Source organism: Poecilia formosa, unplaced genomic scaffold, assembly GCF_000485575.1.
Source record: "Poecilia formosa unplaced genomic scaffold, Poecilia_formosa-5.1.2 Scaffold21, whole genome shotgun sequence".
Lineage (NCBI taxonomy): Eukaryota > Metazoa > Chordata > Actinopteri > Cyprinodontiformes > Poeciliidae > Poecilia > Poecilia formosa.
Genome location: NW_006799960.1, coordinates 1283062 through 1293782, shown reverse-complemented (window position 1 = coordinate 1293782; position 10721 = coordinate 1283062). Strand labels below are relative to the sequence as shown.

Here is a 10721-nt window from a genome sequence, read left to right as displayed (position 1 = left end):
TGTGTGTGTGTGTGTGTGTGTGTGTGTGTGTGTGTGTGTGTGTGTGTGTGTGTGTGCGTGTGTGTGTGTGTGTGTACTTCACAGATATGTAAAGAGCTATCTTTTGCCAGACAAGTCGCATCACAGCAAGAAGAAAACGTCGGTCAAGAAGAAAACATTAAACCCGGTCTATGATCAGACACTCAGAGTGAGATGCTCTCTCAAGCTCACATTGCATTAAGCGGGCAACTGTAATCAGTGTCCTTCAAAACCGTTCACGGATTTCTTCTGACTGTGTTGTTTCAGTATAAAGTCCTTATCGGGGAGCTGCGCAGTCGGACGTTGAACCTCTCTGTGTGGCACGCTGAACCTCTGGGAAGAAATGTGTTTCTCGGGGAGGTGGAGGTGGCCCTGGGGCTCTGGGACTGGACCTGCACTGAACCCCTGTGGCAAGATCTGCAGCCCAGGGTAGGCGATGCCTCATCCCGAAAGAGTTTCAGGCAAATTAAATTCTCCTGCAATATTGTGGGCAATAAAAATAGTAGGCATTTTATTTAAAGGTTACCATTTGGACCCTGAAAAACACCAAGCAGCAGCGAAAATACCGATCGACAATACGAAGGAAACCGTTGTTAAAAGGGCCAAAGACTATAGAGTCATCACAACATGACATATAAATGTCAACAGTAAAAAAAAAAAAAAATCTAAAACGTAAATGACTTTAAAAGATGTTTTAAGAACAGCTTTGGCTGTAGGGAGAGAATCAAAGTTGAAAATGTGATGAGAGAGATTTTAAGATGCTTGGCCGCTTGACTGGGAGCGCCGCAGTCAGTAACAGCCAGGCCTGCAGGGGGTACAACGAGGGAAATGGATGATGTGGATCTTAGACTGTGGAAAAAAATGATAATGTGCAGAAAATCAGAGTGATGTGGGTGTAAAAGATCAGAGAGAGAGAGTAGGAAGTAAAAAACAAAAAACAAAACAAAAAACAAAAAGAAGAGCTAAACACATTTTGGTATTTTACAGGGAGCTAATGAAAGACCAGAGTAATTTGCTCGACAAATGAGTAATGACCCAGGCAGCTGTTTAACGTCAGTTAAAGCCTGTGCAAAAGTTAATGTGATAAATTGGACAGAGAAGATTCACCAAAAGCATTTCAACATGTAGCCAGAAAATGTACGATAACGGTAGTACAGCTAAAATAAGGACAAAGGAGAGGCGGCTTTTGTGTTGAAGCACTCGACACAGGATTGATCAAAGCTTAAAAAGGAACTTTATCAGATATTAAGGCCAGTTTATTAAAAATAATAATTTGATGCAAATAAAATAATAATAATAATAGTAATAATAAAAAAACGTAATTTTTTTATTTGTTTAGCATCAAGCAAAGACAAATATATATATTTTTGGTAATCTCAACTGACCCAGAATGAGAAATGCTTGTCTGATTTCTTGTCAGAGAGTGAGGGAAAAGGTTCATTTTTATAGCGTACATATGGTTTTGGTCTCAACAAGAATGATCGTGTCTTCCCTATGAATCTCCAAAAGAGGCAGAAGAACACCACTGGTGACTGGTGAACATTTTTTTTTCTAAAACATTTTAACTGCACACGAGCTGCGAGGTACAACATGAGGAGTGTAATAATACCAACTTATTCTAATCATTAAGAGAACATGATGAGAGACCGTTTCAAAAGTGGAACTGAAATTGTGTTTGGTCATGAAATGAATGGTGGTGGAAGCATTGCCGCCTGCATCTGTATTTCTTCGGCATCTGACGGAATGTGAAACAGACATTTTAGCTGCTCTGTCGGAGATAAAAGGGGAGGAGTGTGTCTTCTTGTGTCTGGGAGAGCTGAAGGAAGAGGAAGGCATGCTGTGAATTTTAAATAAGGTTTTACATAACCTTGGTCTGTCCCAGCCTTCACAAGTCTGCGCCTTCATCCATTACTTTGCTCTTATCCTTTTGATGTTTTTTATTTTTATTTTTTTTTACATACAGGTTCACCTGAGTCCAGAGTCTATTAGCACCAGAGGAAACCTCATGTTGTCTATTAAATTTGCTCCTGAGGGATCTGAGGGTGAGAGGAATAAACCTGACCTGCATCCACGCCACAGATGCGTGAGTACTGTAACGTTCTCTGTGTTTGTTTGGATGTTTGCGTTCAGGTGGCGGTCTGCCTTTGACAGGAGAGGTTCACATCTGGCTCAGGGAAGCTCAAGGTCTCCTGACTAAGAAAGGAGGCGCTATTGACTCCTTTGTGAAAAGGTACGCTTGCTCTTCAGTATGTTTGTCAGCACATTCTTTTTCATTTATTTTAATCAGTAGTACACACAATACAGCACAGACCACTGGCAACTCTGTTATAGAGTATCAACTTTATACTATTTTCTCACAAATTGAAAATCTGAAAATATAAAATAAATAAAAAAATCCGATAACACTTTATTTGAAGGGGTGTGCATAAGACTGGCATGACATGTCATTCAGTAAATAATGACACTTTTAATGCAAAGTTGCATTAAAAGTGCAAACTTTGCATGATTTTGTAAATTATGGTAATTTAATGCAAAGTTAGCATTTTTAATGGACTTTTAATGCAACTTTTAGAGCAACTTTGCATTAAAAGTGTCATTATTTACCAAATGACACTTCATGACAACTGTCATAAACATTCATAAAGACTTCTGAATATTCATGACAGATGTTATGTCATGTTTATGACAGTGTCATGTCAGTCTTATGCAAACCCCCTCAAATAAAGCGTTACCAAAAATCCTTATGTATGAAGTGATTGTGCTATCAAAATATGTCGCATTTTAAATTCTGCACGAACGTTTAAATGCATATTAAAGCCATAAAGAATTATGTAATGCTTTTCCTACACAACCATTTTTATTGTCTATACTTTGTAATCCCACTGTAGTCGCTTGAAATATATATACTAAAATCAAGTCTCGATCGTCTCTCCCTTCCCTTCCAAACCAAGCTACATCCTTCCAGATGTCAGTCGACAGAGCGGTCAGAAGACGCGGGTGGTGAAGCACTCCGTCAGTCCGACGTACAACCACACCATGGTCTACGACGGCTTTCAAAGCAGCGACCTGAGGGAGGCCTGTGCCGAGCTCACCGTCTGGCACAGAGACGGACTGAAGACGGACAGTCTGGGAGGGGTTCGTCTGAGCTGTGGGACCGGTGAGAATCTTTATGCTTTTATTAGTTTAGCTGTTTGCTTTAGATTAAACCAAACAGCTGCTTCTGGCAACGTTCAAGTGAATAAACCTCACACAGGTTCTGGTATTCACAAAGGGAACAAAAAACAACAACAAGCCCCCCCACCCCCACGTTCATTTTACAGTTGTGATATTGTAGCTAGATTATGTATTGCTAAAAGGTAAACAGGTTTAAAAAAAAACGCTCATAGAAAGACCTACGCTTAGCATCTGGGAATGTTTTTGAAATTTTTCTCCCTCATCTTTTGTCCATGCAAAATAATCTTAATGCTATAATGCAGTTACCAGGGCAGCAGGTTTTCTTTCACCTGTAAATATGACATATTAAATAATAAACTGGTTAGTGTTAACACCAGTAAAGCTGATTGGTGTTATTCGGGCCTTCCATACTTTACATTGGCGAAGTATTTTAAGAATTTCAAATGTTTCAGAAGGTCCTGTGACCCAAGCAACGTTGTCTCAAAAATATCTCTAAATGCAACATGTTGGCTTGTTTTATATCCTGTAGAAGCCCAGGTTAAAGAAGCCGTATCATCTTGCAAAAGGGTTTGAAAAAGTTTTTGCTTCCTTAACAATTTCTTACATGCTTGCTTTGTTTTTTTGTTATACTTGCTGTACATGTTTCAGATCATTTGCATTTTTTAGATTTTAAAATCAGACAAAGATAGCTGAATATAAAATGACCTTTACGTTAAAAAAATATTTTAAAAAATTGTTGAGCTGATGAGATATGAAAGGAAACAGAAAAACTCATACAGACAGTGAAATAGTGCGGTGGCGGTGGTAGTATGATGGTCTGGGGATACTTCCTGCTTCTGATGACTTCAAGATGGTGTACATCTTGGATTGCTTCTGTTTTTTTCCCCTGTATTGCTTAACTGACATCTGAAAGAGTCAGTTATGTGTAAACATCATGATTTACCTTCTGAGGATATTCACAGAAATATCGCAAACGGTGGACTTTTGTAAATTGTATTTTTGCTTTTCAAAGTGTTCTGACATGATGCACAATTTGTTTCATTACGAATCACTTCATGCAAAACTGACAGAAGGCAAAAATATGCATACACACTGTTTTTTTTTGTTTTTTTTTGTGGTGACATATCCTGGCTGCATGCTTCTGATGACGTCCACAGCAACACTTCTTTGTGTCATTTCCTCACGCCAGGTCAGAGCTACGGCGAAGTCGTTAGCTGGATGGACTCCACGGAAGACGAAGTCACCGTGTGGACCTCCATGATCGAAAACCCGAACCGCTGGATCGACATGACGCTGCCGATCAGAACTAACCTGACTCAGCGGCCTGTGTGACCGTAGCGTCTGGCACTCCAACACTCATTCATGTTCCATCTGTTGGACTGATGGGAGAAACCCCTTGTTATTGGCACCATGTAACCTCTCTGTTATGATGTACACTGACGCTCACACGGAAAATGAAGTCGGTAGTTGTGCAATATTCTTAAAGTATAGGAATAAGTCATGTGTCTGCAGATGTCTGCGTTTTAAAATTAACTTTGCTCACTCAGTATTTAATCTGGTAAAAAAAAAGCATTTATAATCAATTGCAGTTTACTCATTTAATATTAAATGTAATCTATAAATTAGTGATTGTTCTCGTTGACACTTATGGCTGGAAGCATAAAAATATGGTTTTTACTGGACAACAGCAGATACCCAATGTTAATCCTCTTTTTCCTGTTTGTATTAGGGCTGTTACATTCTTTTCAATCATCTTTGACTCTGTTAGTAAAAATAAGTTTGATATTCTTTCATTAGTGGCTCATTTGTAAACACATTTGAATGATTCTTGTCGCCATCTTGTGTTTGAACCTCATAACTACACACTTTGTAACGACATTATTTAAATGACTACGTGGTTAGTAGCCTGAACAGAAGATAAGGTCATGTAATGTTACACTTTTACAAAAGAAGGTGTTTAAACGTCAACCCTAATTTCTCTATTCTTTTCTTATCAAAGAGAGAGTTGATGACAGAATCGCAGTCTGAACCTATGCAGGTTTAGTCCAGCAGGTGGCAGTGACGGGATTTTTGTTCTCATCTGGGATGATATCAGAATAAAAAAAAAATTAGCTTTGAAATGACTACTCTGTAAAAGTGGATGGGTTTTTAACTGGGTGCAATGAATCTCATGTCAGGCTTTAAAACAGAACCCTGTCTCACATTTACAGAGCTTGGTTTTGTAACAAAATATGTCGGCATCTTTAGTTACAAAATCAGTTTAGTTTTAATCCTATTTTGCTACATTAAAATATGGTGATCCACCAGAAAAGCATATTTAGAGAAAAATATTGGTATTAGTTTATTTGAACTAGTTTACCCTCATCTTTAATATTAAAGCCATTAAACGCAACCTGATCTTTTTGCATGTAGTATGTGTTACCTTTTTTCATAAAAGAATAAGCTTAGTGAATGTTGCAATGGATATAGTAATGCTGCTTGTGTTTGTGTAAAATAAGATGGTGACAACTGATGACACACTGGCTTTTTCACTGAGTTTTTTCTATTCAGCATCAAATATTTAACTATTACATGATGTGATTTGCCAGAAATTGTCATTGGATAGTTGGTAAGCTTATGGCTATAGTTGGTTAAATAATAAAATAAAGAAGAACATAATTGCATCCTTTGTAGCATATGACAACTATGCTTAATATGTTCTAAAGTTTGTAAACAAAATGTGTGTGGTGAAACCTTTTTCTAAATTTGTTTTGTAAATGTGTTTTAATTGGTCACAGTGTCTCACTTCTCACCATTTTCCATCAACCAAAAACCTTCAGATAGAGTCAAAGTGCAAATCTCAATCCAATCCAAGAGAACCTGTGGCAAAAGCTAAACATGTATCCTCGGTATGCTGCCAGAGAACAGAGCTTGAGCGAGTTTGCAAAGGAGAGACGGAAATTGAAGATGTGAAAAGTAGCTTCAGACATACCCTAAAAAAAAGCTACTATTACAGAAAAATTTTATTCTACAAAGCATGGATCTGGGGGTATTTATTTGGGTGTACCCCACATAAGTTGTGTCGTGTTTTTTTATTTTATTTTTTTTATTGTAAGAACAAAAAATATATATATTTTCACTACAAATCACAACTATACTGTAAGCACACCACACTGCTATGCTAAAGGCTTTTAAATTGCAGTCCGTTTCCGAAACGCGAGCTACCGTTCCTCGCTGTTGCCATGGATACGCACAGTCAACAACCCTTCTTCCTCCCTAAACCAATGCAGTTCTCGCTAAGCGGCGTCAAACCAACCAAGAAGCTGTTCAAAAATGATGGAAATGACGGCTAAGAGCAAAAAGGTGCTACATGCCCAGGTTGAAGCTCTCTCGAGAAAAGTCGAACATTGTGAGTTTTCTACCTGCCTGTTTTCTTCTTTTGTCTGCTCAGATTTGGCTAACATTTCCCTAACAATCACAAAGTTACAACTGTCAAAACGTCACAGTATATGAAATTTTTGTTTGTTTGTTTGTTTTTAGTCAATAAAACAGAGCTCGAGAGTCTGATCCTGATGTTTAACAGCCTTATGGCGGAGCAGTTCAGCCGAGGGCGACCAGCAAATGGCCTGAAAAGAGGGAAGTTTCGAGGCTTACTGCAGGGCACTTTTGAGATGACCAATGCCGTAATGATGGACGGAGGTACTGATGCTTTTGGCAGGATTCACTATAATTGGAACATGGATAAATATCTGATTTTTTTCTAGGCTTATTTTTCTTAAATTCAACATTTAGAAAACTTCAACTTGTCTTTGATAATAAACATATTGAATATGTGCAAAAGCCCTTTCGTTTTTAGTTAAACGTTAGATATTTTCTTGCCTTTACAAGTGCTGACGTCCCCCTTGCCCCCCACCTTTTTGCTTCTGATAGAAACTAACGTTTTAAAAGACTTGCTAACAATCCCGTGAATTTTTTTTTTTTTTACATCTTAGGTTTGCAGCTTTGTAACACTTTTTCTGTTCGGAAGTTTTCAGAAGTTTTGACAAAGATGGCCACGGTGTCATTATTCTGGAGGAATGGATCAGAGGACTTGCTGTTTTTCTTCGTGGGACTCTTGATGAAAAAATAAGGCGCAAGTTCTCAGCTCTGTGTTCTTAAGCTCATCTTTCATGCACTTTATGGAAGTCCACAAATGCCACTAGTCAACAAACAAAATCAGTTTTTAAATCCTTATTTACCGATATCGCCATTAATCTGACTTGGAAGCATTTTTTTTAAATGAATAGTAAACTTAATTTGATACCTCAATATGGTTTTACACTAATTTAGTGTAAGTAGGCATTTCTAGAATTTTGTCCTTCAGAAAGCAGAAAAAGTCTGACAAATCAAATATTTTTTCCATGGATTTTTCATTTTTCCAAACTAAACCATACTTGGAAAAATAATAGAAGCAAATTCTATATGTGTTTAGGTTTGAAGACTACTAAAGAACCCTGAACTTTAGGATCAGATTTTAAATTATTCATGGTACAATGGAACACATGATCCATTGTCATGTTTGAATATGGAAGTCATATTCAAACATGACTTCCAGTTTGAATATGACATTATTACAATATGTATTTATGCCTACATTAGACATGTAAATAATTAGGACTAAAATCTAGAAGTATTTAGAATTAAAATTAAATTCTGACTTTTTCTAAAAACTGTAGCACTTTTGATTCTCCACATTTTTCCAGATGTTAACCTTTTCTTTTTTTTTTTTTTGTTTGCATTAATCAGACACCTTTCGAGTGTATGACTTAAATAATGACAAGTTTATCTCCAAAGACGAGATTTTTCACATGCTGAAGCACAGCTTCATCAAATGGCCTAGTGAGGAGGATCCAGACGAAGGAATTAAAGATGTGGTTGAGATCACAATGAAGAAGATGGTGAGGAGATCACTGTTCAAATATAATGGTTTGTTGGGAACTCTAATCTTTTTCATCGAGGCTAGAGATGAGGTTTTGGTCTGATCGTCTCAGAAAAAAAAAAAAAAAAAATTAAAATGTCGATTTGTAGTTGATTTACCGGTTGCGTCTTTCCACCCTTTTAGGACCTGGATCATGACGGCATGCTGTCTTTTGATGACTTTCAAAAATCAGTACTAGATGAGAACCTTTTCCTTCAGGCATTTGGACCCTGCCTCCCTGATAACACGGTAATCTGACAAATTACAAGACGAATAAAGTTTACATTTCTGTCATTGTTCTTAATCCCATAAACTGTTTCTTTTTTCTTCTTTCAGATCATTGCGAAGTTTGAGCAGCTTGCTTTTAAGGAACCAGAGCAATGAAACAATTCATATCAATGTAAACTTTCAGCTGTGTCTTTAATAAAAATCGTAGTATCTGCTTGCAACACATAAATAAATGCAATCTGAAAAGAGAGACATCCAACTTCCAAAGCAGTGGTGGACATCGGTCCGGTTTATATCCGGCGACGTGGTTTTGCTTTTTTCTTAGCTGTTTTGAGGTCTGGAACTGATCCCACCTAAGAATTAGACAGACATACAATGTGCCACAATATTTGTTATGTAAAAATAAAAATAATCACTGAATAATTACCTGCTTCATTGTGCTCCTGATTAGGCCGACGGTCGTGTTTAAAGACTCATCTTCCATGTCCAGTTTTGCCGCTTCCGGTAGTTTAGGTCCAATCAGCGGCTCGTTTTCTCCAGAAACGTTTGCAGCAGTCTCTCCAGACTCTTCTACTTTGCGCTTTCTGCTCTCCAAGTTAGTGATCCTTGGAATAAATCTGACTCCAGAACCAGGATTTGGACCCAGTCTGCTCTCCGTGCCTTGCTCCCTGTTAGAGGTTGTTGGGTTGGAGCTCAAACTGTCCACTTGCTGCTGTTCTACGTTATAGAAGGCATTATGCAAAGTCCCCATTTTATCCTCTGTTGGTACAAGTCTGCGGTGACTTTTTTGTCTGAATGAACAATGTTCTTGAGGTGGTAATGGCAGCGGAGGAAACTCTGAATAGTGGCTCAGGCTTAAAGCCTCTCCTGTATCTTCATTTCTAGATGTTATACCACGACTGGTGGAAATTTTGTCTGATGAGGTTGGTGCTTCTGATAATACCAAACTTTCTTGTGTTGCTTCTGTCTTTTCTCTTTGTTTTGCTTTGGAATAAGAAAGAAAAAAAAAAAGTCAAACATTAAAATATTTCAAATCATATCTTTAAATCTACAGATTAAAATGTCATCATACCTCTACTCCGAGCTGCTCTCGCAATATAACTTCTTCTGTCTTGCAACTTCAGCCTGGTGTCCTCCACCGTCTCGTACTCTGGGACATAGCACACATGCAGCACACCACCGTAGAAACTCTTCTCATCCATGTTGCGTTTTGCTGCCCTGAAACCAGACAATTTAAACAAAATAAATAAATAAATCATTCAGAAGGTGTACTTTACTTTATTACTGAAGACCTATGACCAAAGTAATTCATACACAGCGTACCTAGCGCTTGTTAGTTTCTGAAACTTGACGAGGTAGACCTCAGTGAATTCCTCGGCTGGATACTCGTCCAGGGGTCGGTACTCCTCCACGCTGCCATACAGAGCACACAGCTGGATCAGCTCCGTCATTACGCCGATGGCTGGAACCCCTTGAACCATCAGGTAACGGGACTCTAGATTTATGGTGTAAACCTGATGAAAGAAAACAAATGTGCTCAGATTGGTAGTTCGAAGGGTCTTTTAAAAGAATAAGTCATAGTTTAACAAATATTACTGCCGTTAAGGTGAGTCCATCTGCGGCATTTGTTTAGGGAAAAACATTTTGAGACTTTTTGTGTGGCGTCGTTGGAGCAATTGCTGCCAACTCCTTTGCTGTACATTTCCTGTACTCTCTTTGTTCCAGTTTTCTGTAGAACACATTGCCTACTGATTCTGGATTTGGCTGTGACCCTCTTTCCTGGAAAATCCAATTGACAGAGGTATTTCTGCCGTTAACTTTGTGTATTCTCTTTGTTTATATTTCACAAAAAATTATTCTAACTGGATATAGCATTGATCAATTTGTCTTGCAATGTACCACCGAATGTCATTTGTTGCAAACTGGCACAATATGAAAAAACAACAACAACAAAAAGAAAAAACACTAAATGCAAGTGAATTGTTTGCACAATTTGAACACGACACTAAGCTCGGGCAGATTCATAATAAAACCCAAATGTACCACGCTAAAACTGAGGAAATATGTCATTTGTATGATGTTTGTGGTTAAGCAAAGTCTCGCTTAGCTTTTCATGTGTTCCATAAATTAGGGTACGCTTTCATTTTCAAACTAAATTTACCTTAACTGCTTTGGCCTTTCTCCCTTCTCGGTATTTTGGTCGAGAAATGCACACTCTTTGCTGTTCGTGATGTTTGTAGACTTCTGGGACTCTCCAACAATCCGATCTATTGTTGACAGGGGCCGCCATATTTGTGAGAAAATGCATTTCCGGTTGACGCCCTTCAAAATAAATGCCAGCAGTTGTTATGAACGTTACTGCTTC

General features: G+C 38.1%; 3 protein-coding genes and 1 long non-coding RNA gene across 4 annotated transcripts in view; 2 read left to right on the top strand and 2 right to left on the bottom strand.

Annotated features, from left to right (window-relative positions):
• Nucleotides 1-5159, top strand: part of sytl1 (synaptotagmin-like 1) — a 10303-nt gene extending 5144 nt beyond the window's left edge. The window contains exons 10-15 of the mRNA XM_007547595.2: nucleotides 85-187; nucleotides 286-447; nucleotides 1982-2060; nucleotides 2149-2248; nucleotides 2970-3175; nucleotides 4382-5159. Coding sequence (XP_007547657.1) covers nucleotides 85-187; nucleotides 286-447; nucleotides 1982-2060; nucleotides 2149-2248; nucleotides 2970-3175; nucleotides 4382-4524 — 793 coding nt within the window. The 3' untranslated portion in view covers nucleotides 4525-5159. The remainder of the gene's footprint in view (nucleotides 1-84; nucleotides 188-285; nucleotides 448-1981; nucleotides 2061-2148; nucleotides 2249-2969; nucleotides 3176-4381) is intronic.
• Nucleotides 1-7044, bottom strand: part of LOC107835768 (uncharacterized) — an 8244-nt gene extending 1200 nt beyond the window's left edge. Inside the window, exons 1-2 of the long non-coding RNA XR_001661589.1 lie at nucleotides 7034-7044; nucleotides 6594-6604 (exon numbers count right to left, since the gene is read on the bottom strand). This is a non-coding gene — a long non-coding RNA (uncharacterized LOC107835768). The remainder of the gene's footprint in view (nucleotides 1-6593; nucleotides 6605-7033) is intronic.
• Nucleotides 6392-8577, top strand: clxn (calaxin). Its single transcript, XM_007547593.2, has 6 exons — nucleotides 6392-6580; nucleotides 6712-6870; nucleotides 7199-7303; nucleotides 7957-8108; nucleotides 8273-8377; nucleotides 8465-8577. The coding sequence occupies exons 1-6, from the start codon at nucleotides 6505-6507 to the stop codon at nucleotides 8510-8512; spliced, it is 645 nt and encodes a 214-aa protein (XP_007547655.2). The 5' UTR covers nucleotides 6392-6504; the 3' UTR covers nucleotides 8513-8577.
• Nucleotides 8530-10689, bottom strand: rbm48 (RNA binding motif protein 48). The gene is made up of 5 exons (XM_007547590.2): nucleotides 10518-10689; nucleotides 9680-9870; nucleotides 9429-9574; nucleotides 8784-9340; nucleotides 8530-8709 (listed from the first exon to the last, which is right to left on the bottom strand). Exons 1-5 carry the CDS (start codon nucleotides 10662-10664, stop codon nucleotides 8647-8649), a joined length of 1104 nt encoding a protein of 367 aa, XP_007547652.1. The 5' UTR covers nucleotides 10665-10689; the 3' UTR covers nucleotides 8530-8646.
• Between the last annotated feature and the right edge of the window lie 32 nt (nucleotides 10690-10721).

What these genes read in the sequence shown, in the direction of transcription:
- clxn (XM_007547593.2), top strand. Translation starts at nt 6,505, where the DNA reads ATGATGGAAATGACGGCTAAGAGCAAAAAGGTGCTACATGCCCAGGTT. An exon ending in TCTTGATGAAAAAATAAGGC is followed by an intron (nt 7,304 to 7,956) that starts GCAAGTTCTCAG and finishes TGCATTAATCAG; the next exon opens with ACACCTTTCGAGTGTATGAC. An exon ending in AGATCACAATGAAGAAGATG is followed by an intron (nt 8,109 to 8,272) that starts GTGAGGAGATCA and finishes CCACCCTTTTAG; the next exon opens with GACCTGGATCATGACGGCAT.
- rbm48 (XM_007547590.2), bottom strand. Translation starts at nt 10,664, where the DNA reads ATGCATTTTCTCACAAATATGGCGGCCCCTGTCAACAATAGATCGGAT. An exon ending in CAGAAACTAACAAGCGCTAG is followed by an intron (nt 9,575 to 9,679) that starts GTACGCTGTGTA and finishes GTCTGGTTTCAG; the next exon opens with GGCAGCAAAACGCAACATGG. An exon ending in TCAGGAGCACAATGAAGCAG is followed by an intron (nt 8,710 to 8,783) that starts GTAATTATTCAG and finishes TCTAATTCTTAG; the next exon opens with GTGGGATCAGTTCCAGACCT.